Genomic DNA, 24,687 nt, shown 5'->3' on the forward strand with positions numbered 1-24,687 from the left:
TGAGGGAAACGTGAAACACGACTACAGTTTCAGGAGTCAAACTTATACGAAAAGCCTGACTCAGATAAGTGTCTCTGTTTCTTCATCCCTACTACTCTGTTCCTCTGTTCCCATTCCCCCTTTCATTTATTTATTTATTTATTTATTTATTTGAGACAGAGCCTTGCTCTGTCTTGCCAGGCTGGAGTGCAGTGGTATGATCTCAGCTCGCTGCAGCCTCCGCCTCCCGGGTTCAAGCAATTCTCCTGTCTCAGCCTCCTGAGTAGCTGGGACTACAGGCGTGTGCCACCAAACCCGGCTAATTTTTGTATTTTTAGTAGAGATGGGGTTTCGCCATATTGGCCAGGCTGGTCTCGAACTTCTGACCTCAAGTGATCCACCTGCCTTGGCCTCCCAAAGTGCTGGGATTACAGGTGTGAGCCACTGAGCCTGCCCCCCCGCTTTTTTTCTTTCTTTTCTGTCTTTCTTTCTTTCTTTTCTTTCTTTCTTTCTTTTTCTTTCTTTCTTTCTTTCTTTCCTTCTTTTCTCTTTCTTTCTTCTTTCTTTCTTTTCTTTCTCTCTTCTTTTTCCTTCCTTCCTTTCTCTCTCTCCCTTCCTTTCTTTCTCTTTTCCTTCCTTCCTTCCTTCCTTCCTTCCTTCCTTCCTTCCTTCCTTCCTTCCTTCCCCTCCTTCCCCAGCCCCCATTCTTTCTCTTTTTTTTTTTTTTTTTTGAGACGGGTCTTGCTCTGTCACCCAGGAGTGCACTGAGTGGCACAATCTCGGCTCACTGCAACCTCTGCCTCCTGGGTTCAAGTGATTCTTCTGCCTCAGCCTCCTGAGTAGCTGGGATTACAGGCATGCACCACCATGCCCGGCTAATTTTTATATTTTTAGTAGAGACCAGGTTGCCAGGCTGGTCTCGAACTCCTGACCTTAAGTGATTTACCTGCCTGAACCTCCCAAAGTGCTGGGATTGCAAGTGTGAGCCACCACGCCCAGCTAATTTTTGCATTTTTAGTAGAGACGGAGTTTCACCGTGTTGGCCAGGCTGGTCTCAAACTCCTGGCCTCAAAGTGATCTAGCCACCTCGGCCTTCCAACGTGCTGGGAATACACGTCTGGCCTCCTCTTTTTTTCTACCTCATTTTCCACCCATCCCCTGTAAGTAATTCATCTCTTTAGTACCTGGTGTATCCTTTAGTACCTGGTGTATTTCTTTTGTACAAATGAGCAGAGACACCTCCATATTTTCTTATACCCCCTTACATTAAGGGCAGCTAACTATACTCTTATGCACTTTGCTTATTTTGGTATAACAATATGTCCTGGAAACATTTCATAGCAATTCTTGGAGCTTGTCCTCATTCTTTTTTACACCATTGTGTGGATGTTATTCAGTCACTCTCCTAAATATGGGCATTTAGGTTGTTTCCCGTATTTTGCAATTACAAAGAGTACTGCCATAAATAACCCTGAGCACATGCATTTTTGTATGACTGGAGGAAGAACTCTTAACATTACACTACACCACACGGTATTTTTAAAACCTTGACTTGGGTGCTAACATTTAAGAATTTGAAGCTATCACTTCAAAATCTGGATTTTCATATCTATCTATATATGCTCCTGGGATATAAAAACCACCGTGTAGAGATGTGTTCTAGGCTGGGCGTGGTGGCTCATGCCTGTAATCCCAGCACTTTGGGAGGCTGAGGTGGGCGGATCATGAGGTCAGGAGTTCAAGACCAGCCTGGCCAACATGGTGAAACCCTGTCTCTACTAAAAATACAAAAATTAGCCAGGCGTGGTGGCATGCACCTGTAATCCCAGTTACTCAGGAGGCTGAGGCAGGAGAATCACTTCAAATGTGGGGCTGGAACCCCCACACAGAGTCCCTACTGGGGCACCACCTAGTGGAGCTGTGAAAAGAGGGCCACCGTCCTCCAGACCCCAGAATGGTAGATCCACCGACAGCTTACACTGTGCTCCTAGAAAAGCTGCAGACACTCAATGCCAGCCTGTGAAAGCAGCCAGGAGGGAGGCTGTACCCTGCAAAGCCCCAGGGGCAGAGCTGCACAAGGCAATGGGAACCCACCTCTTGCACCAGCATGACCTGCATGTGAGGCCTGGAGTCAAATGAAATCGTTTTGGAGCTTTAAAATTTGACTGCCCTGCTGGATTTTGGACTCGCATGGGCCCTTTAACCTCTTTGTTTTGGCCAATTTCTCCCATTAGGAATGGCTGTGTTTACCCAATACCTGTATCCCCATTGTATCTAGGAAGTAACTAGCTTGCTTTTCATTTTACAGGCTCATAGTTGAAAGGGTCTTGACTTGTCTCACATGAGACTTTGGACTGTGGACTTTTGGGTTAATGCTTTTGGGGGACTGTTGGGAAGGCATGATTGATTTTGAAATATGAGGGTATGAAATTTGGAGGGGCCAGGGACAGAATGATACGGTTTGGCTCTGTGTCCCACCAAAATCTCATCTTGAATTGTACACCCATAATTCCCACATGTTGTGAGAGGGACCTGAAGGGAGATCAGTTGAATCATGGGGGCAGTTTCCCCCTTACTGTTCTCGTGGTAGTGAATAAGTCTCATGAGACTGATGGCTTTTTTTTTTTTTTTTGAGACGGAGTCTCCCTCTGTCGCCCAGGCTGGAGTGCAGTGGCTGGATCTCAGCTCACTGCAAGCTCCGCCTCCCGGGTTTACGCCATTCTCCTCCTCAGCCTCCTGAGTAGCTGGGACTACAGGCGCCCGCCACCATGGCCAGCTAGTTTTTTGTATTTTTTTAGTAGAGATGGGGTTTCACCATGTTAGCCAGGTTGGTCTCGATCTCCTGACCTCGTGATCCGCCCGTCTCAGCCTCCCAAACTGCTAAGGTTACAGGCTTGAGCCACCGCGCCCGGCCTGAGACTGATGGTTTTATCAGGGGTTTCCGCTTCTGCTTCTTCCTCATTTTCTCTTGCCACCACCATGTAAGGGTATGTCTTTATCAGCAGCATGAAAATGGACTAATATAGTAAGTTGGTACCAGTAGAGTGGGGTGTTGCTGAAAAGATACCTGAAAATGTGAAAGCAACTTTGGAACTGGGTAACAGACAGAGGTCGGAACAGTTTAGAGGGCTCAGAAGGAGACAGGAAAATGTGGGAAAATTTGGAACTTCCTAGAGACTCGGTTGAATGACTTTGACAAAAATACTGATGATGATATGGACAATGAAATCCAGGCAGAGGTGCTCTCAGGTGGAGATGAGGAACATGTTGGGAACTGGAGCAAAGGTGACTCTTGTTAGCTTTTAGCAAAGAAACTGGTGGCATTTTGCCCCTGCCCTAGAGATTATTGGAACTTTGAACTTGAGAGAGATGATTTAGGGTATCTGGTGGAAGAAGTTTCTAAGCAGCAAAGCATTCAACATGTGCTATTAAAGGCATTCAATTCTAAAAGGGAAGGAGAGCATGAAAGTTCAGAAAATTTGCAGCCTGATGATGGGATAGAAAATAAAATCCCATTTTCTGAGGAGAAATTCAAACTGGCTGCAGATATTTGCATAAGTAATGAGGAGCTCAATGTTAATCCCCAAGACAGTGGGGAAAATATCTCCAGGGCATGTCAGAGACCTTTGTGGCAGCCCCTGTCATCACAGACCCAGAGGTCTAGGAGGAAAAAATGGTTTCATGGGCAGGGCCCAGGGTCCCTGTGCTGTGTGCAGTCTAGGGACTTGGTGTCCTGCATCCTAGCCACTCCAGCTGTGGCTGTCAGGGGCCAACATAGAGCTCGGGCCGTGGCTTCAGAGGGTGCAAGCCCCAAGCCTTGGCAGCTTCCACGTGGTTTTGAGCCTGCAGGTGCGCAGAAGTCAAGAATTGGGGTTTGGGAACCTCCGCCTAGATTTCAGGAGTAGTTTTCATGCTGTTGATAAAGACATACCTGAGACTGGGAAGAAAAAGAGGTTTAATTGGACTTACAGTTCCACATGGCTGGGGAGGCCTCAGAATCATGGCAGAGGTGAAAGGCATTTCTTTTTTCTTTTTTTTTTTTGAGACAGAATCTTGCTTTGTTGCTAAGCTGGAATGCAGTGGCGTGATCTTGGCTCACAGCAACCTCTGTCTCCCTGGTTCAAGCAATTCTCCTGCCTCAGTCTCCCAAATAGCTGGGACTACAGGTGCACGCCACCATGCCCAGCTAATTTTTGTATTTTCAATAGAGATGGGGTTTCACCATGTTGGCCAGAATGGTCTCGATCTCCTGACCTCATGATCCGCCCGCCTCGGCCTCCCAAAGTGCTGGGTTTACAGGCATGAGCCAATACACCCAGCTGGTGAAAAGCATTTCTTACATGGCTGTGGCAAGAGAAAATGAGGAAGAAGTAAAAGTGGAAACCCCTGATAAACTCATCAGATCTCGTGAGACTTATTCACTACCATGAGAGCAGTATGGGGAAAACTGCCCCCTTGACTCAAACAATCTCCCACTGGTCCCTCCCACAACACATAGGAATTATGGGAGTACAATTCAAGATGAGATTTGGGCGGGGACACAAAGCCAAACCATCTCACGGAGGTTGCAGTGAGCCGAGATTGCGCCATCACACTCCAGCCTGGGCAACAGAGCAAGACTCCTCCTCAAAAAAAAAAAAAAATTAACTGGGCATGGTGGCATGTGCCTGTGGTCCCAGCTTCTTGGGAGGCTGAGGCAGGAGGATAGCTTGAGCCCAGGAGGCCAAGGCTGCAGTAAGCGAAGATGGCACCACTGCACCTCCAGCCTGGGCAACATAGTGAGACCCTATCTCCGAGAAAAAAGAAAAGTCAATAGCTTTGCTAGTACTGGGCCCGTTTCCTGCTTGCTTGGTGGCTATCGCCAGATCTGAGTGATGGCTGCCCCTTTGAGATAGGGCAGGGTCTACAGTTGGCTACATGCTCTGTAACTCCTTGCTCACTTACAGGTGGCCCTTGTCTCCCTTTAGATCACCTGTGGCCTCCAGACACCCAAGCTGGCAACCTTTAAATGACATCATGTGTGTACAATAGTTGGTACAAGACCTGCACACAGTAAATAATGATATTAATAATAATACTCGTTCCCCCATATAACCCTAAGTGTACTAGGCACTATTTCATTTGCTTTACTTATATTTATTCATCTAAGCCTCATAACAACCATATAGCGCAGAAACTATTATTTTTCCATTTTACAGACAGGAAAACTGAGGCTCAGAGAGGTGAAGTGATGTGACCCAGGGAAGCTCAGCTTAGAAATGGCAGAGCTGGATCATGCCTGTAATCCCAGAACTTTGGGAGGCGAAGGTGGGTGGATCACCTGAGGTCAGGAGTTCAAGACCAGTCTGGCCAACATGGCAAAACTACATCTCTACTAAAAATGCAAAAATTAGCCAGGCATGGTGGCACATGCTTGTAATCCTAGCTACTCGGGAGGCTGAGGCAGGAGAATCGCTTGAACCTGGGAGGCGGCACAGGTTGCAGTAAGCTGAGATGGCACCACTGTACTCCAGCCTGGGCAGCAGAGTGAGACCCCGACTCAAAAAAAAAAAAAAAAAAGAAGAAGAAGAATAAATGGCAGAGCTGGGATTGAACTTGGGCAGTTCCAGAACCTGTCTCCTTAACTACTAACTGTCATCAGTGGTCAAGCCCCTCACTTTGTCTGCACATCCCTACCACCCTGCCCAGGCCTCACTCCTGGTCTATCCTCTGTCCCTTTCTCCCCAGGTGAGCCAGGCTCCATGACTGTAACCTGGACCACATGGGTCCCAACCCGCTCTGAAGTGCAATTCGGGTTGCAGCCGTCGGGGCCTCTGCCCCTCCGTGCCCAAGGCACCTTCGTCCCCTTTGTGGACGGGGGCATTCTCCGGCGGAAGCTCTACATACACCGAGTCACGCTTCGCAAGCTGCTGCCAGGGGTTCAGTATGGTGAGAGGGCCCCCAGGTTGGGCCCTTGAGGGGGAAAGGGAAGAGGAGTGGGATACAGACTAGAAGCTACCACTGGCCGGTGGCTCAGGCCAGGCTGGTAACTCCTCTGCCTATCCGCAAGCCTATTGTATGAGACCCCAGGATGAAAACGGAAGGTGTGGGGAAGGCAGATCGAAGGGGCATGGGCCAGCCCCAACCAGTCCCCCCATCTCCTCCCCTCCACCAGTTGGGGAAGGATGGGGTTGGAGGGAGCGTCCTGGGGCGGCCCAGCTGACTGCGACATTTTCCTCTCCCTTCAGTTTATCGCTGTGGCAGTGCGCAAGGCTGGAGCCGTCGGTTCCGCTTCAGGGCCCTCAAGAATGGGGCCCACTGGAGTCCCCGCCTGGCTGTGTTTGGGGACCTGGGGGCTGACAACCCGAAGGCCTTACCGCGGCTGCGCAGGGACACCCAGCAGGGCATGTACGACGCCGTTCTCCATGTGGGTGAGGCATCCGCAGGGGCGAGCGGAAGGATGGTGGTCAGCGCGCACGCGGAGGGATTGTGTGGGGAGCGCGGGTGGGGGGCGGTGCCAGGACCGTGGAGGGGACAGGGCTGGGGCCAGTGTGTCTCTGAAGGGACAGGGGATGAGACTGGCTACGGAGATGGTGTCTGTGGCCAACCAGCCTGCTTTGGTTAATATCCCAACTCTGGCACTCTTGCCAGGAGCAGGGGTTTTTCCCCCGTGTATTTTGATTAGAGAGAAAGCTGGTTCCGAGTTCGCAGGACTGTTATGATGACTACGTGAGTTCGCGTTGCCTGGCAGGGTGCAGGTGCACTTTGGTGTCCTTGTGCTGTTTTTATTATTATTGCTGCTGTTATTTAAGAGGGGGAAGAGAATGAGATGGGTAATGGGGATTGGGGATTGCATGTTTCAAAGTGCAGGCGCTGGAATCAGGCTCCCTAGGTTTTATTTCTATATCTTCACTAGCCAGCTGTGTGACCTGGGTCCTCAGTTTCCCCATCTGAAATAGGAATAATAATAATACTAATGTTGGGCCGGGCGCGGTGGCTCATGCCTGTAATTCCAGCACTTTGAGAGGCCAAGGTAGGTGGATCACTTGAGGTCAGGAGTTCGAGACCAGCCTGGCCAACATGGTGAAACTCCATCTCTACTAAAACTACAAAAATTAGCCAGGTGTGGTAGCACGTGTCTGTAATCTCAGTTACTTGGGAGGCTGAGGCAGGAGAATCACTTGAACCTGGGAGGCAGAGGTTGCAGTGAGCCAAGATGGCACCACTGCACACCAGTCTGGGCAGCAGAGGGAGACTCCGTCTCACAAAAAAAAAAAAAAAAACAAACAAAGAAAACAAAAACAAACAAACAGAAACCATCTTGGCCAGGCACAGTGGCTCACACCTGTGATTCCAGCACTTTGGGAGGCTGGTTTTGAATTCCTAGGCTCAAGTGATACTCCTGCCTTGGCCCCCTAAAGTGCTGGGACTAACCTGGCTCTCTCAATTCTAATGAAAGCAGAGCTGGGCCTGGGTCCTCACCCTCCTTCCACCCCCTCCCCCAGGAGACTTTGCCTACAACATGGATCAGGACAATGCCCGCGTCGGGGATAGGTTTATGCGGCTCATTGAACCCGTGGCTGCCAGCCTGCCGTACATGACATGCCCCGGGAACCATGAAGAACGCTAGTGAGGACCGAGGGCTGTGGCGGTGGGCAAGGGCTGGATCAATGGAAACGGTCTCGTTCTTCTTAGTGTCTCCCTTGAGTCTCTCATGCTGCAACATTTCAATTGTAGCAAGAGGAGATGGGGGTGGGCTGGAAGCCAGACTCAGGGCCCGACAGTGGCAGGGTATAGGAGTAGGGCTATGATATTCAGTCCCTCACCTCTATCCCTTGTACTTCCTTTATTCTAGCAACTTCTCTAACTACAAGGCTCGCTTCAGCATGCCGGGGGATAATGAGGGCCTGTGGTACAGGTAATGTGCAGGTGCCGGGGGACTGGCCCTCTCCCCTGAAAGATGGGAGATGCAGAGGAGCCCCGGTCCCTGACCCCTGCCCTTTGACTCCTCCAGCTGGGATCTGGGTCCCGCCCACATCATCTCCTTCTCCACCGAGGTCTATTTCTTTCTCCATTACGGCCGCCACCTGGTACAGAGGCAGTTTCGCTGGCTGGAGAGCGACCTCCAGGTAACCTGGGTGGAGGCCCCCTGTAGTCCCCTGGCCGGCCCCACCTCCCCTTCCACCCCCCACTCCTAGCCCCTCACCCTGGGCCCTTCTCCCTAGAAAGCCAATAAGAACCGGGCAGCCCGGCCGTGGATCATCACCATGGGGCACCGGCCCATGTACTGCTCCAACGCAGATCTGGACGACTGCACACGACATGAAAGCAAGGTGAGGCCCCTCCCTGGGAGACAGTGGGGAGGTGCCGAGAGCCAGGTGCGCGTCGGTCTGCGTCACCCTCACCCACTCATTCACCCTGCCCAGGTCCGCAAAGGCCTCCAAGGCAAGCTGTATGGTTTGGAGGATCTTTTCTACAAATACGGTGAGCAACCCTTGGGACCCATGCCCCACACCCCACCTCTGCCCGATTCAGAGGTATGATCCCCGCTTGCTCTGTCTCAGGAGTGGATCTGCAGCTGTGGGCTCATGAGCACTCGTATGAACGACTGTGGCCAATTTACAACTACCAGGTGAGGCACGTGGAGGGCTGGGCGCCCACGCAGCTGGGGTCAGGACAGTCAGATGTCCCCAGAATGGCCTCGTGTGACTGCCCGCCACCCAACGTTGTTCCCTTCCCCAGGTATTTAACGGCAGCGGAGAGATGCCCTACACGAACCCGCGAGGACCTGTCCACATCATCACAGGATCTGCCGTGAGCAGGGGGACGGGTGCCTTTGCCTTCTCTCTCTCTTCCTATCCATGGAGGGCTGACTTCGTTCCAGCCTGAGTGCTGGGTGCTTTATACAGTGGATATCACTTAACCCTCAGCCCTAAGGTCAGAAACTCCTAGCAGCATGCCCATTGGATAGATCCAGGAACAGAGCACAGACAGGAAGATACTACAGTGAGTTATGATCACTGTACTGTACTGTAGCCTAGGTGACAAAGCCAGATCCCGTCTCTAAACAAACAAAACAAAACAAAACAAAACAACTATCTTTTTTTTTTTTTTTTTTTTTGAGACGGAGTCTCGCTCTGTTGTCCAGGCCGGAGTGCAGTGGCATGATCTCAGCTCACTGCAACCTCCGCCTCCTGGTTCAAGAGATTTCTGGCTAATTTTTGTACTTTTGGTAGAAATGGGATTTCACCATGTTGGCCAGGCTGGTCTCAAACTCCTGACCTCAAGTGATCTGCCTGCCTCGGCCTCCCGAAGTGCTAGGATTACAGGTGTGCTTGGCCCAAATGTCCCGTTTCTCCTCAAACTTTCACCCTCTTATTTTAGAACCCATTAGCGGCCCCTGCCTGCAACAGTTATTACTAAACTGTTCTAATGAGAACCCTTCCTCCCTCTCTCCCTCCCTCCCTCCCTCCCTCCCTTCCTTCCTTCCTTCTTTCCTTCCTTTTTTGAGACGGAGTTTCACTCTTGTTGCCCAGGTTGGAGCGCAGTGGCGCGATCTCGGCTCACTGCAACCTCCACGTCCCGGGATCAAGCCATTGTCCTGCCTCAGCCTCTCGAGTACTTGGGATTATAAATGCCCACCCCCATGCCCGGTTAAGTTTTGTATTTTTAGTAGAGATGTGGTTTCACCACGTTGGCGAGGCTGGTCTCGAACTCCTGACCTCAGGTGATCGGCCCACCTTGGCTTCCCAAAGTGCTGGGATTACAGGCGAGAGCCACTGCGCCCAGTCTTACTGTGCCGTTCTAATGGGGATTTTCTGTCGCCCTCACTCTTCCAAGATTTATTAATTGAGATCCTCCTGCAAGGCTGACTTGTGTCTTCTGCCACATTTGTTTAGTTGGTTAATTGTTTATTTATGTCTGTGTGAACTCATGGGTAATTTATTTTACTCTGCGGGTTATTATCCAACACGACTGTTATTTATCTGGATGTTTAGGTTGTGCCGACTGCGGCCATCAGCGGGCTCCTGTCTCCTTTCCACTCGTCCACTCCTTATTCTCTGGCACTTCAAAATATTCCAAGATCATCCTTGGAATAGGATCATCCTTGGAATAGAAAAAACAAGGATCATCCTTGTTTTTTCTGCTCAGGCTTGGAATCTACCCCTTCTCCATGGAGCGAGGCTTAGTTTTTAATTTTTTAATTTAATTTAAAAAAGTTTGGCCACACACAGTGGCTCATGCCTGTAATCCCAACACTTTGCGAGGCCGAGGCGGGCAGGTTGCTTGAGGTCAGGAGTTCGAGACCAGTCTGGGCAACATGGTGAAACCCCGTCTCTATTAAAAAAAAAATACAAAATTTAGCCATGCTTGGCGGTGCACACCTGTAGTCCCAGCTACTTTGGAGGCCAAAGTGGGAGGATTGTTTGAGCCCGAGAAGTTGAAGCTGCAGTGAGCTGAGATTGTGCTACTGCACTCTAGCCTGGGGACAGAGCGAGACCCCATCTCAAAAACAAAAATGTTTTTAATAGAGACAGTCTCACTACGTTGCCCAGGCTGATCTCAAATTCCTGGGCTTAAGCAATTCCCCCGCTTGGCCTTCCAAAGCTGCTGCTTATAAATGATTAAGAGCAAAGTGAGGCAGGGTGCGGTGGCTCACGCCTGTAATCCCAGCACTTTGGGAGGCTGAGATGGGTGGATCGCTTGAGTCTAGGAGTTTGAGACCAGCCTGGGCAACATGACAAAACCAATTATTATTATTTTTTATATATATATGTATATATATAAAAGTAACAATCACTTGTAATAAAAATTCAAACAGTTACAGAGAGCAGGAGGTGAACAGCAGCCACTCACACCGCACATTGCCCCACTCTCAGCTGTTGACTCTCTTGAGGCATTTTATAATGTTCTCTGCATATACAAATGAGTAATTGTTTAGATAGAGACATGTTACTGTATTGCTTACTTTAAAAAACAAAAACAAAAACCACTTAGATTGTGGGTCATGCCCCAGTGGTTCTCAAACTTGGTGCACATCAGAATTACCTAGGGAGCTTTTAAAACTGCAATGCTTGGTCCTGACCCTGGTCAAAATACCAGAATCCCTGGCATTGATCTCCCAGAGTAGCTGCCACGTGGAGCACGAAATAGAATGCTGTCAGCACCAGATGGCTTCTCACGGCCCTTGGCAGTCAGGCTCTGCCCATGGGTGACTGCTATTCTGATTTTATCAGCACAAATTGGTTTTTTTCTTTAATTAAAAAATTTGAGGCCGGGCGCGGTGGCTCACGCCTGTAATCCCAACACTTTGGGAAGCTGAGGTGGGCGGATCACCTGAGGTCAGGAGTTTGAGACCAGCCTGCCCAACATGGCGAAACCCCGTCTCTACTAAAACCAAAAAATTAGCTGGGCGTGGTGGCGGGCACCTGTAATCCCAGCTACTCAGGAGGCTGAAGCAGGAGAATCGCTTGAACCCAGAAGGCAGAGGTTGCAGTGAGCCAAGATCACGCCATTGTACTCCAGCCTGGGTGACAAGAGTGCAACTCTGTCTCAAAAATAAAAAATTAAAAAAAAAATTGAAATTATTTCAGACCAACAGTAAAGTTGCACTAACAATACAAAGACTTTCCATATCCACTTCACCAAGATTTCCTAAATATGAACATTTAACCACTTTTTTTTTTTTTTTTTTAAGATGGAGTTTCACTCTTGTTGCCCAGGCTGGAGTGCAATTGACGTGATCTCTGCTCACTGCAACCTCCGCCTCCTGGGTTCAAGTGATTCTCCCGCCTCAGCCTCCTGAGTAGCTGGGACTACAGGCCTGTGCCACCACACCCGGCTAATTATTGTATTTTTAGTAGAGATACGGTTTCACCATGTTGGCCAGGCTGGTCTTGAACTCCTGACCTCATGATCTGCCCGCCTCGGCCTCCCAAAGTGCTGGGATTACAGGCATGAGCCATCGCACCTGGTTGCACGATGTCTTTTTAACCTCTTTTTTTTTTTTTTTTTTTTGAGACGGAGTCTCGCTGTGCCGCCCAGGCTGGAGTGCAGTGGCCGGATCTCAGCTCACTGCAAGCTCCGACTCCCGGGTTCACGCCATTCTCCTGCCTCAGCCTCCCGAGTAGTTGGGACTACAGGCGCCCGCCACCGCGCCCGGCTAGTTTTTTGTATTTTTTAGTAGAGACGGGGTTTCACCGTGTTAGCCAGGATGGTCTCGATCTCCTGACCTCGTGATCCGCCCGTCTCGGCCTCCCAAAGTGCTGGGATTACAGGCTTGAGCCACCGCGCCCGGCCTTTTTAACCTCTTTGAGCCTCTGATTTCTCAGCTGAAAGTGTGGTATGGATGGGTCTCATTACTGATGATACTCACTTTGATCACTTGGTTAGGGAGGTGTCTGCCAGCCCTCTCCACCATAAAGTGACTCTCTTTTTTCCTATGTAATTAACAAGCATCTCCTGGAGAGATACTTTGAGACTATGCAAATGTCCTGTTATGCCTCAAACTTTCCCTGCTTAGTTTTATCATCCATTCATGATCCTTGCTTCAATCTGGTATTACAATGCTGGGTGCAAAATAGTGATTTTCCTCGCTCTGGCATCCTCTCTGCTCCTCAAGCCTGGCTTTTCTGCGGCAAGCATGAGCATTCTGTTTCCCCAGGTGTTGGTGTTTTAAAAAGCTTTCTTGGAGGGTCTACTGTGCAGCCAGGCTTCAGATCCAGTGATTTCTCTGTTCTTCGAATTGCTTTTTCCCCTTCACACACATCTTGGCCATCTTTCTGTCTCACCCCGCTTCCCTGCTTTGCGATGGCTATGCTATAATGTATTTAACTGACTCCCTGATGGGTGTTGGGATGGCTTCCGGTTCAGAGCTTTCACTGTAATGCTATAGTGGGCAGAGTCTTACACAGCTGTGTAGTTTTCTAGAAGTCAGAGACCTGGAGTAGGGAAGCCTGCCCGGGACAAAATGTTCAATTGCAAAGCATTATTGTGGCCAAGTCTTTTTGTTTTTGTTTTTGTTTGAGACAGTCTCACTCTGTTGCCCAGGCTGGAGTGCAGTGGCATGATCTTGGCTCACTGCAACCTCCGCCTCCCGGGTTCAAGCAATTGTCCTGCCTCAGCTTCCCAACTAGATGGGACTATAGTCGTCTGCCACTACACCGGGCTAATTTTTGTATTTTTAGTAGAGACAGGGTTTCACCATGTTGGCCAGGCAGGTCTCTGACTCCCAACCTCAATTGATCTGTCGTTCTTGGCCTCCCAAAGTGCTGGGATTATAGGCGTGAGCCACCGGGCCTGGTCTCTATGGCCAAGTCTGAACTGTCTTCCTTGAGGGCAGCAGGGTCCTGGGCTGGCAGGTCATTTCTGCTTCCCTGCGGGTCCTACACCTGCCCTGGGTCTGACCAGTTCTCCCTTCCCAGGGTTGTGAGGAGCGGCTGACGCCCTTTGCTGTCTTCCCGAGGCCCTGGAGTGCCGTGCGTGTGAAGGAGTACGGGTACACCCGGCTGCACATCCTCAACGGGACCCACATCCACATCCAGCAGGTGTCGGACGACCAGGTCAGTGAGGGGCAGGCCCGACTCATCTGACTGCACAGCCAGGCCCTGCCAGGCAAATGAGTTGTTAAAAACATGGACTTGGCCGGGCACAGTGGCTCATGCCTGCAATACCTGCAAGATGGTGGGGCTAAGGCACGAGGATTGCTTGAGTCCAGGAGTTCAAGACCAGCCTGGGTAACATGGTGAGACCTAGTCTCTACAAAAAATACAAAAATTAGGCCAGGTGTGCTGGTTCACACCTGAAATCCCAGCACTTTGGGAGGCCGAGGCAGACAGATCACTTGAGGTCAGGAGTTAGAGACCAGCCTGACCAACATGGTGAAACCCTGTCTCTACTAAAAATACAAAAATTAGCTCCCCGTGGTGGCAGGTGCCTGTAATCCTAGCTACATGGGAGGCTGAGGCAGGAGAATCACTTAAATCTGGGAGGCGGAGGTTGCGGTGAGCCGAGATGGCGCCACTGCACTCCAGCTTGGGAGACAGAATGAGACTCTATCTTGGGAAAAAAAAACAAAAACGAAAATTAGCCAAGTGTGGTGGCAGAAGTCTGTAGTCCCAACTACTTGGGAGGCTGAGGCAGAGGATCACTTGAGCCTAGGAGTTAGAGTTTGCAGTGAGCTATGATCTCGCCTCTGTACTCCAGCCTGGGCAACACAGTGAGACCCTAACTCAAAACAAAAAAACAAACAAATGTGGACTGTAGAACTAGAAACCTTCTCCTGCTACTTACCAGCTGAATGACCTTGAGCCACTCATCTAACTTTTTTTTTTTTGAGACGGAGTCTCGCTCTGTCGCCCAGGCTGGAGTGTAGTGGCGCGATCTCTGCTCCCTGCAACCTCCACCTCCCAGGTTCAGGAAATTCTCCTACCTCAGCCTCCCAGATAGCTGGGATCACAGGTGCCCAACACCACACCTGGCTAATTTTTCATATTTTTAGTAGAGACGGGGTTTCACCATGTTGGCCAGAATGGTCTCGAACTCCTAACATCAAGTGATCTGCCCACCTCGGCCTCCCAAAGTCCTGGGATTACAGGCATGAGCCACCATGCTGGGCCCACTTATCTAACTTCTTTGAGCCTCAGTTTTCCCGTCTGTGAGAGGGGATGATCATAGTTTCCACCTCACAGGACTACGTGGGGGTTGAAGGACTTATTATATATAAAATGCTTAGAATAGTGCAGAACTTGGTAAATTTTGTAGGTGTTTCCCATTGTGAGGCAGGGGAAGATAAAGATGGCAGGGTGGCACACAGGTGGGGGGAAATAATAAGATGGGTATGTGGTAGGGCTGGCTGAAGGTTAGGTGGACCCAAATAATAATGGCTCACCTTTCTTTATTTTTGCCATTGTAGTTTTTAAAAAATGATAATATTTATGATTTATTGAGCACCTACTGCATACCAGGCACTGCCTAGATGCTCTGTATTTAGTAGCATTTAATTTAATTAATTAATTAATTTATTTTTGAGACAGAGTCTCACTCTGTTGCCCAGGCTAGAGTGCAGTGGTGCAATCTAAGCTCGCTGCAACTTCCACCTCCCAGGTTCAAGCAGTTCTCCTGCCTCAGCCTCCCGAGTAGCTGGGATTACAGGCACATGCCACCACACCTGGCTAATTTTTTGTATTTTTAGTAGAGACAGGGTTTCGCCATGTTAGCCAGGCTGGTCTTGAACTCCTGACCTTAGGTGATCCGCCCGCCTCGGCCTTCCAAAGTGCTGGGATTACAGGTGTGAGCCACCGCATCCGGCTCCAGTAGCACTTTATACACCAAAACAATCTCATAGGAGTGGATTTCCTCTCATTTTATAGGTGAGGGAACTGAGGCTCAGAGAGGGAAAGTAATTTTCCCAGGGTCACACAGCTGGAGGACAGCCGAGCTGGGATCCCATAGCTACCATTTATCAAGTGGCGCATGCACCGGGCGCAGACTTTGTGTGCATGATCTCACTCGGTTCTTGCCATGACTCTGGGCATCTATTACTTTGTGCATCGCATATGCTCAGAGATTCCAGCCACATGCTTAAGGCCACGTAGAGGATGGATGTGCTGGCCAGGCGCAGTGGCTGATGCCTGTAATCCCAGCACTTTAGGAGGCTGAGGCAGGTGGATCACTTGAGGTCAGGAGTTCAAGACCAGCCTGGCCAACATGGTGAAACCTTGTCTCTAGTAAAAAATACAAAAATTAGCCAGGCGTAGTGGTGCGTGCCTGTAATCCCAGCTGGTCGGGAGGCTGGGGCAGGAGAATGGCTTGAACCTGGGAAGCAGAGGTTTGGCAGTGAATCAAGATCGTGCCACTGCACTCCAGCCTGGGTGACACCGCAAGACTCTGTCTCAAAAAAAAAAAAAAAAAAAGAGAGAGAGAGAGGGAAAGAGTGGATGTGCTGGAATATAAAGTAAGGTCTGTCTCACTCCAGAGTTTGTGCTCTAAGAATAGCCTCCACTTACATAGCCCTTTCCATATGCTGGGCTCTGTTTACACATACTATCTCATTTAACTCCCACAACATCTATGATGTGGGTACTGTTACTCTCCCCACCACTTTTCAGATGAGGAAAACTGAGGCCCAGAGAGGTCTAGCCACTTGCTCGGGGTTGTACAGCCCATCAGAGGGCAAAGAGGGGATTGGAACCCAGGCCATCTGGCCCCAGAGTTCAAGCTTTCAGCTCTAACTACTGTCCCTGTTTTTGTCCCTCACAGGATGGGAAGATCGTAGATGATGTCTGGGTGGTGAGGCCCCTGTTTGGCCGGAGGATGTATCTCTAGGGATGGGGGCAGCTCTCCTCCAGAAGCCTACGTTTTGCTGCCTTGGCTGCTGTGACCAGAGACTGCCCAGGCCTGGGTGGGGATTTGGGTGGGCCCTGACTCCCCTGCCCTCCAGAGGCCCCATGTAGGGTGCATGCAGCCCTATGGAGCTGGGGCAGCTGTTCCCTCCTGGAGAGGTGGGAGTCCTGGCTGGCTGTGGAGGGAGGGCAGGTGTGCGGGCACAGAGTGACACAGAGCAGGTCTCTGCTGGCAGGGCACCACCCTCCTGCATAGCTCTGATCGGGCGAGGTGCCCACAGGGCTTCAGGCATCAAGGGGCTTAAGCCGTGGCTCCATGGACTCTGCGCATCTTCCGGGGATACCCCTGGGCTGCCTCCTGTCCTGCCCACTGGGCAAGGGCATCACCAGCCTTCCGTCAGCAAGGTGGCCACAACTGTCATGATACTACTCACCAGCAGGTGGTGTCGGGGACTTTTTCTTCTGAGCGCGGCATTGAGAGTTGGTCTGAAGCCTGGCTCCCGCTTCACTGCTCCAGGACTGCTACGGAGAGTCCCTTCGTGCCTCAGTTTCCCAGCCTGGCACCGTCTTATCCGGGAAGAGGAGACGTGTTAACACTCTTGCCTCCCAGCTAGGACAGATGATGAACCGCGAGAGCCCACAGACTTGCCAGTTCGTGCCCCCTTTCCTTCCTTTCTTTCCTGTCTTTTATTTATTGAATCATAATTTATCCAGCATCTACCATGTGCCAGGCTCTGTTCTCAGAGCTGGAGAGACAGCCATTTACAAGACAGCCATTTACAAGACAGCCCTCACAGAGCTGACACCCTAACCAGAGAGTTGGACAAAAACCGCGATAAATGAGTTGGTTAAATGGCGATTTGTGCATAGAAAATGCAGGGACAGTGAAGGAGTGGTTGCAGTTTTCAGGGGGATCTCACTGAGAGGGCAACATTTGATCCGAAGGAGGTGGGGAGGGAGCCAAGTGGGCAGACATCTGGGGAAAGAGCGTTCCAGGCAGAGGAATAGCCAGTGCAAAGGCCCTGAGACAGAAATGTGCCTGGCTGGCCGGGTACAGTAACTCACATCTGTAGTCCCAGCACTTTGGGAGGCTGAGGCGGGCGGATCACTCGAGCCCAGGAGTTTGAGACCAGCCTGGCTGACACGGCGAAACCCTGTCTCTACCAAAAATACGAAAATTAGCTGGGCGTGGTGGTGTGTGCCTGGAGTCCCAGCTGCCCAGAAGGCTGAGGTGGGAGGATGGCTTGAGCCCAGGAGGTTGAGGCTGCAGTGAGCCACGATTGCGCCACTGCACCCCAGCCTGGGCAACAGAGCAAGACCCTGTCTCAAAAAATATATGTAAATAAAAAAGTTTTAAAAAGAGAAAAATAAAACAAGGAAACGTGCGTGCCCTGTTGGAGTGTCCACGAGGAGGCCACTGTGGCTGGAGCAGGGAGAAGTGAGAGGGAGACCGAGCTTGAGGATAGGGCAATGGTGGGGACGGCTTTTACGGGGCCTTACAGGCCACGGTGAGGACTTTGGGTGGAGCCAGAGGAGGCTCTGAGCAGGTGAAGGAAGTGGTCGGACTCCACGAATCACAGGTAAAGGCCCCAGGGCTGACGGCTGCACTGGGACCTGCGGGCTCCCAGCCCTGCCGGATGACCTGAGATCTATCTATTCCCCCATCACGGGCGTGGTTTCTGCCTCCGCAGATTTTATTCCCTCCCACCCACCCCTCACTTGGCCCAAGGCATGCAGGACTCCTAGCCGTTCCTGGAACACAGCCAGCTCTTTCTCACTGCGGGGCCTGGGCGCTGGCTTTCTGCCCCCTGTGTGCCCTCTCCCCAGCTCATCCCAGGCTGGCACCTTCTCAACCTCAGGTCTCAACCTCGGTGTCCCCTCCTCAGAGGCCTTCTCTGCCGACCCCAGCAAAAATATCCTCTGTTGCTGCCTGCCCCTTCCCCATTTTACTTCCATCTGTAATTCTCTCCTTGATTGGTTAACTTGTTCATTGGCTGTCTACACCCACAAGGCTAAGTCTGTGAGGGCGGTGACCCTGAGTTCGACACCTCTGCCAAATCCTCCCAGGCCCCTACTCAGGCTGGGCTGGGGACTCTGGGCTCCCCTGCAGTTCCAGTCCTGCCCATTCTAGGCCATCACTCTCTGGAGATAGGTCTCTCTGACTCCCCCACTAGACTTCAACCTCAGAAGGATGGGGCCCAGAGCTGCATCCCAGCATTGCCCAGCACAAGATAGATGCTTAATAAATATTGATTGCCTTAATGAAGGCCACTACATGCCAGGCTCCAGCCAGGCAATGCCAGGGACAGTGATGAATCGGCTACAGTCATGCCCTCTGGGAGCTCGCAGGCAGCCAGGGAAACACAGTTTACTCAACACAGGTGATGAGCAGTGAGAGAATCCCGTGGCGGGCCGGGCCAAGACCGTGAGGTCACAAGCTGGACAGTCATGGAGTGCTGTGGCCACTGACTGAACTGGTGCCCTGTGTGGGCCTGGCATGCCCTGTCCCGGGCTGGGTGAGGCTATGGACATGCCGGGAGGTGGCAACCTCCACAGAGGGCAGAGGTTGGACACTGGTGTCAAACAGAAACTGGTTCAAATCCCAGCTCTGCCAATTCCTGTGTGACCATGGGCAAGTCGGCAACCCTCTCTGAATCTGTTTCTTCATCTGTAACCCAAGAATGATAATATTCTGTGAGGCTGCCTTGGGGTTAAATGAGATTGAAAGCCTTGGGATCTATCTTGATTCCTCTTTTTCTCATGCTCCACATCCAAGTGTCTAGAAAATCCTGTTTGCCTTGCCTTCGAAATGGATCTAAACTCCTTTTTTTTTTTGACAAGGAGTTTCACTCTTGTTGCTCAGGCTGGAGTGCAGTGGTGTGAGCTCACTGCAACCTCTGCCTTCCAGGTTCAAGCACTTCTCCTGACTCAGCCTCCCAAGTAGCTGGGATTACAGGAGCGTGCCATCACTCCTGGCTAATTTTTTTTTTTTTTTTTGAGACGGAGTCTCGCTCTGTCACCCAGGCTGGAGTGCAGTGGTGCAATCTTGGCTCACTGCAAGCTCCGCCTCCTGGGTTCATGCCATTCTTCTGCCTCAACTCCTGGCTAATTTTTGTATTTTTAGTAAAGACGGGGTTTTACTGTGTTGGTCAGGCTGATCTCGGACTCCTGACCTCAGGTGATCCGCCTGCCCTGGTCTCTCAAAGTGCTAGAATTACAGGCGTGAACCACCATGCCTGGGTCAATCTAGACTCTCTACACTTTTGCCACCCCAAAGCTCCCACCCTGGTCCTGTCTACACTCATTTCCTACAGACTCCTTGGATTCCCTGCTCCCTCCTTGTCCCTGGAGTCTGTTCCCCACACACAACCAAAGGCACCTGTGAACACCTGCATCAGATCACATCCGCCCCGGCTCACAGATCTCCCATGGTTCCGTCTCAGGTCCACAAGGCACCAGACGATTTTACCCTGTCACCCCTCTGTCCTCATCCCCTTCAATCACCCCCCTCGCCCACTCTGCTGCAGCCACACTGGCCTCTGCATTGGACTCACTGCCCACTTTTGCACTGGCAGGTCCCTCTGCCGGGGACACGGTTCCCCCAGGGATCTGTATGACTCTCTTTCTCCCCTCCCTCAGGTCCTTACTCAGTGCCACCCTCTCTGACCCTCTTGTTTAAAATAGCTCCACCTAACCCAAGGTCATCGAGTTCAGTGAAATAAGCCAGGCACAGAAAGACAAACCTCGCATGTTCTCACTCGCTTGTGGGAGCTAAAAGTCGAAACAATTGATCTCACAGACACAGCGAGTAGAAGGATGGTGGCCAGAGGCTGGGAAGGGTGCTGGGGGGCTGCAGGGGATGGGCTTTTTTTGTCTCTCTTTTTGGTTTTTGAGATGGAGTCTTGCTGTTTCGCCCAGGCTGGAATGCAGTGGCGAGATACCGGCTCACTGCAACCTCTGCCTCCTGGGTTCAAGCAATTCTCCTGCCTCAGCCTTCTGAGTATCTGGGATTATAGGCACCCACCACCACACCTGACTAATTTTTATATTTTTAGCAGAGACAGGGTTTCACCATGTTGGCCAGGCTGATCTCGAACTCCTGACCTCAAGTGATCCACCTGCCTCGGCATTCCAAAGTGCTGGGAATACAGGCGTGAGCCACCGTGCCCAGCCTTGGTTTTGTTAATGGGTTTAAAAAAAAAAAATAGAATGAATAAGACCCACTATTTGATCACCCAACAAGGTGACTATTCTCAATAATAATTGCACAGTTTTAAATAATTCAAAGAGTGTGATTGGGTTGTAACACAAAGGATAAATGCTTGAGGGAATGGAAACCCCATTCTCCATGATGTGATTACTTCACGTTGCATGCCTGTGTCAAAATATCTCACATACCCCATAAATACACACACTTACTATGGACCGAACAAAAATTAAAACCTAAGACTGGGCACTGTGGCTTATACCCGTAACCCCAGCACTTTGGGAGGCCGAGGTGGGAGGATCATTTGAACTCAGGAGTTTGAGACCAGCCTGGCCAACATGGCGAAATCCCATCTCTAGCAAAACTACAATTAGCTGGGTGTGGTGGCGTGCACTTGTGGTCCAGCCACTCAGGAGGCTGACGTGGGAAAATCGCTGGAATCCAGGAAGTTGAGGCTGCAATGAGCCAAGATCGCGCCATTGCACACCAGCCTGGATGACAAAGTGAGATACTGTCTCAAATAAATAAATAAATAAATAAATAAATAAAAATTAATTCTTAAAAAATTAATAATTAATAATAAAATAAAACAGCTTTACCCTCCACATACCTCCCATCTCCCTTCCCTGCTTTATATTCCTTCAAGACTCTGAGGGCTGGGTGCGATGGTTCCACGCCTATAATCCCAGCACTTTGGGAGGCCAAGGTGGGCAGGTCACCTGAGGTCAGGAGTTCAAGACCAACCAGAGGTCATCGGGCTGGCCAACATGGTGAAACCCCGTCTCTAGTAAAAATACAAAATTAGCCAGGTGTGGTCATGCACACCTGTAATCCCAGCTACTCAGGAGACAGGAGAATCGTTTGAACCTGGGAGGCAGAGGTTGCAGTGAGCCAAGACAGCACCACTGCACTCCAACCTGGGTGACAGAGCAAGACTCCATCTCAAAAAAAAAAAAAAAAAAAGGAATTTACATCTTGTGACCCCACTATATAGACATGTTTAATTATTTGTTCCTTTTCTCCCCCAACAGAATGTGAGTTCCCTAGACCACAGGTTTTTTTTTTTTTGTTTGTTTGTTTTCTGCCAGTTCTGTCCCCCACTGTTACCTTGGTCCCTGGTATACAGTAGGTGCTCAATAAATGTGGTTTGCACGGAAGAAGGAAGGCATGAGAAATAAAGGTAAAATGCTTAGCACAGGGCCTGGCACTGAGGGATGCTTATCAGTAGGAATGACAGTGACTTAGGTGACTCAGATAAAGGCTCAGCCCTTAGGAGCTTCCCGGGGCTGGGTGTGCAGCAGACAGGCATGCAGGACTGATTGCAACACTTGCCCTGTGTGATGTGCACAGGAAATTGCAGGTTGCAGGGCCGGAGACCCTGAAGCTTCTGAGAGATGAAGCTGAGCAAGGTCTTTTTATTTTTTTTATTTTTTAATTTTTATTATTATTATTTTTTTGAGACGGAGTCTCGCTCTGTCGCCCAGGCTGGAGTGCAGTGGCCGGATCTCAGCTCACTGCAAGCTCCGCCTCCTGGGTTCACGCCATTCTCCTGCCTCAGCCTCCCGAGTAGCTGGGACTACAGGCGCCCGCCACCTCACCTGGCTAGTTTTTTGTATTTTTTATTAGAGACGGGGTTTCACCGGGTTAGCCAGGATGGTCTGGATCTCCTGACCTCGTGATCCGCCCGTCTCGGCCTCCCAAAGTGCTGGGATTACAGGCTTGAGCCACCGCACCCGGCGTCTTTATTTATTTATTTTTTTTCTGAGACAGGGTCTCACTGTGTCGTCCAGGTTGGAGTGCAGTGGCACAATCATGACTCACTGCAGCCTTGACCTCCCCAGGCTCAAACGATCCTCCCACCTCAGCCTCCTGAGTATCTGGAACTACTAGACGTGCCACCATACCGAGCTAATTTTTGTATTTTTTGTAGAGATTGGGTCTTGTTATGGTGCCCAGGCTGGCTTCCAACTCCTGGGCTCAAGCAATCAGCCAGCCTTGACCTCCCAAAGTGCTGGGATTACAGGTGTAAGCCACCACGTCCCCAGTCACAAGGCTTTCAAAGGCTGCACAGATGCCTGCACTGCAGGCTGGGGTTGGGAGGTAGCGGGTGGTCCCAAAAAGGGAAGCAGGGCCACGGGGAGAGCCCATGGGAAAACTGGGGGATCCGTGGGGCTCTGGATTCATTCATCAATAAGTATTTATTTATTACACTCCTTTGTTGCTCAAATCAGCCAGAAGTGGTTTCTGTTGACGGCAACTGAGAACCATGAAAGAAACATGCACCCCCTATGAAGGGAAAACCTTTGAAACTGTTTTTTCTCTGCTCTCACACCACAACGGCCAGTCGCGCGGTGGCTCATGCCTGTAATCCCAGAACTTTGGGAGGCCGAGGCAGGCAGATCACTTGAGGCCAGGAGTTGGAGACCAGCCTGGCCAACGTGGTGAAACCCCTCTCTACTAAAAATACAAAAATTAGCCAGACGTGGTGGCGGGCACCTGTAATCCCACGTACTCGGGAGGCTGAGGCAGGAGAATCACTTGAACCCGGGAAGCGGAGGTTGCAGTGAGCCGAGATCATGCCACTGTACTCCAGCCTGGGCAACAAAGCAAAGACTCTGTCTCAAACAACAAAACAAAACACCACAACAACAGTCATCAACAAAGAACGTGATCAAATGCAGGGGGCGGGTACCTCCACAGACCAAGCAGCAGACACCGGCTGGGTGTCCTCCAACTCAATTCTGACACCATCTACCCAAAGATGGCCTCAGATCCCACAGGCTGAGGGCTCAGGCCCACAGACTGCTCCCTCCTTCCCCCGAGTCACATGTCTGGGTCTCCGGGGAACTTCTGACTGGCCAGCTTCAAGTTAGGGTCTCCACAACCCCCTCTTGGGGTTCAATTTATTTGCTAGAGCAGCTCACAGAACTCAGGGAAACAGTTACATTTAAGGCTTACGACTAAGGATATTTAAATGAAGAGATACATAGGGTGAGCATAGCAGCTTCTGTCCCCATGGAGTTGGGGCGCACCACCCTCCCAGCACCTGAATGAGTTCTTCATTTATTCTTATTTTTTGAGATGGAGTGTTTGGCTCTTGTTGTCCAGGCTGGAGTGCAGTGGCAAAATTTTGGCTGACTGCAACCTCTACCTCCCGGGTTCCAGCGATTCTCCTGCCTCAGGCTCCTGAGTAGCTGGGATTACAGACGCCCACCACCACACCTGGCTAATTTTTGTATTTTTAGTAGAGACGGGGATTCACCATGTTGGCCAGGCTGGTCTTGAACTCCTGACCTCAGGTAATACACCCGCCTCAGTCTTCCAAAATGCTGGAATTTCAGGCGTGACCCACTGCACCTGGCCTATTTTTATTTTATTTTTTGAGACAGGATCTTGCTCTGTTGCCCAGGCTGGAGTGCAGTAGTGCAATTACAGCTCACGGCAGCCTCAACGTCCAGGGCTCAAGCAATCATCCTCCCTCAGCCTCCCAAGTAACTGGGACCACAGGTGAGTGCCACCATGCCCGGCTAATTTTCTTTTTTCTTTTTTCTTTTTCTTGTAGAGACAGCGGTTGGGGGGCAAGGGTGGGGGGGGGTCTCGCTATGTTTCCCAGGCTGGTCTTGAACTCCTGGGCTCAGGTGATCCTACTGCCTCCCAAAGTGCTGGGATTCCAGGCGTGAGCCACCATGCCCGGCCTGCATTTTATATTTTTATTGGCTAAATTTGGCCACCCTAAGATTGAGCAAGGGGGACATGGAGGGAGATGAGGACAGAGCCTGTGGAGCGGGCAAAAAGTCGAGGAGGAAACTCAGTTTCTCCCGGATCCCACACACACAGCCAAAGAGACAGGATGCTCTTGGAGGTTTTTTGCAGGGGTTTCTGTTACATGGGTTCCCTCCTAGGACAGGAGTCTTTCCTCCTAGCCCCTTCCTCCCTCCGGATCTTCGGTGCTGCTTTTCAGCAAATTTTAAAAATGGTAATAGTTTTATTTTATTTCAGGTGAGAAAGCAACACACTCATTGCTAAAAATATATAAACTCAAACCATGCAAAAAAGGATAAAGCAGACACAAAAATGATAGTTACGTGAGGTAATGCATATGTTAATTAGCTAGAGTTAGTCATCCCAAAATGTATATATACTTCAAACATCGTGTTGTACACGTTAAATACATACACT

The 24,687-nt window shown here is 50.5% G+C and overlaps 1 protein-coding gene across 6 annotated transcripts in view; it reads left to right on the forward strand.

The window, feature by feature from the left end:
- ACP7 (acid phosphatase 7, tartrate resistant (putative)) overlaps positions 1-17,686 on the forward strand; it is a 26,956-nt gene extending 9,270 nt beyond the window's left edge. For all 6 annotated transcript variants that reach the window (XM_074023478.1, XM_045379966.2, XM_065536594.2 and 3 more), the window contains 11 exons: positions 5,707-5,907; positions 6,207-6,389; positions 7,464-7,587; positions 7,814-7,876; positions 7,973-8,087; positions 8,184-8,291; positions 8,385-8,442; positions 8,523-8,590; positions 8,701-8,772; positions 13,383-13,520; positions 16,219-17,686. In XM_074023478.1, coding sequence (XP_073879579.1) covers positions 5,707-5,907; positions 6,207-6,389; positions 7,464-7,587; positions 7,814-7,876; positions 7,973-8,087; positions 8,184-8,291; positions 8,385-8,442; positions 8,523-8,590; positions 8,701-8,772; positions 13,383-13,520; positions 16,219-16,284 — 1,196 coding nt within the window. In that variant the 3' untranslated portion in view covers positions 16,285-17,686. The remainder of the gene's footprint in view (positions 1-5,706; positions 5,908-6,206; positions 6,390-7,463; positions 7,588-7,813; positions 7,877-7,972; positions 8,088-8,183; positions 8,292-8,384; positions 8,443-8,522; positions 8,591-8,700; positions 8,773-13,382; positions 13,521-16,218) is intronic.
- The last annotated feature ends 7,001 nt before the right edge of the window (positions 17,687-24,687 follow it).

Source organism: Macaca fascicularis, chromosome 19 (genome assembly GCF_037993035.2).
Source record: "Macaca fascicularis isolate 582-1 chromosome 19, T2T-MFA8v1.1".
In the NCBI taxonomy this organism is placed as follows: domain Eukaryota; kingdom Metazoa; phylum Chordata; class Mammalia; order Primates; family Cercopithecidae; genus Macaca; species Macaca fascicularis.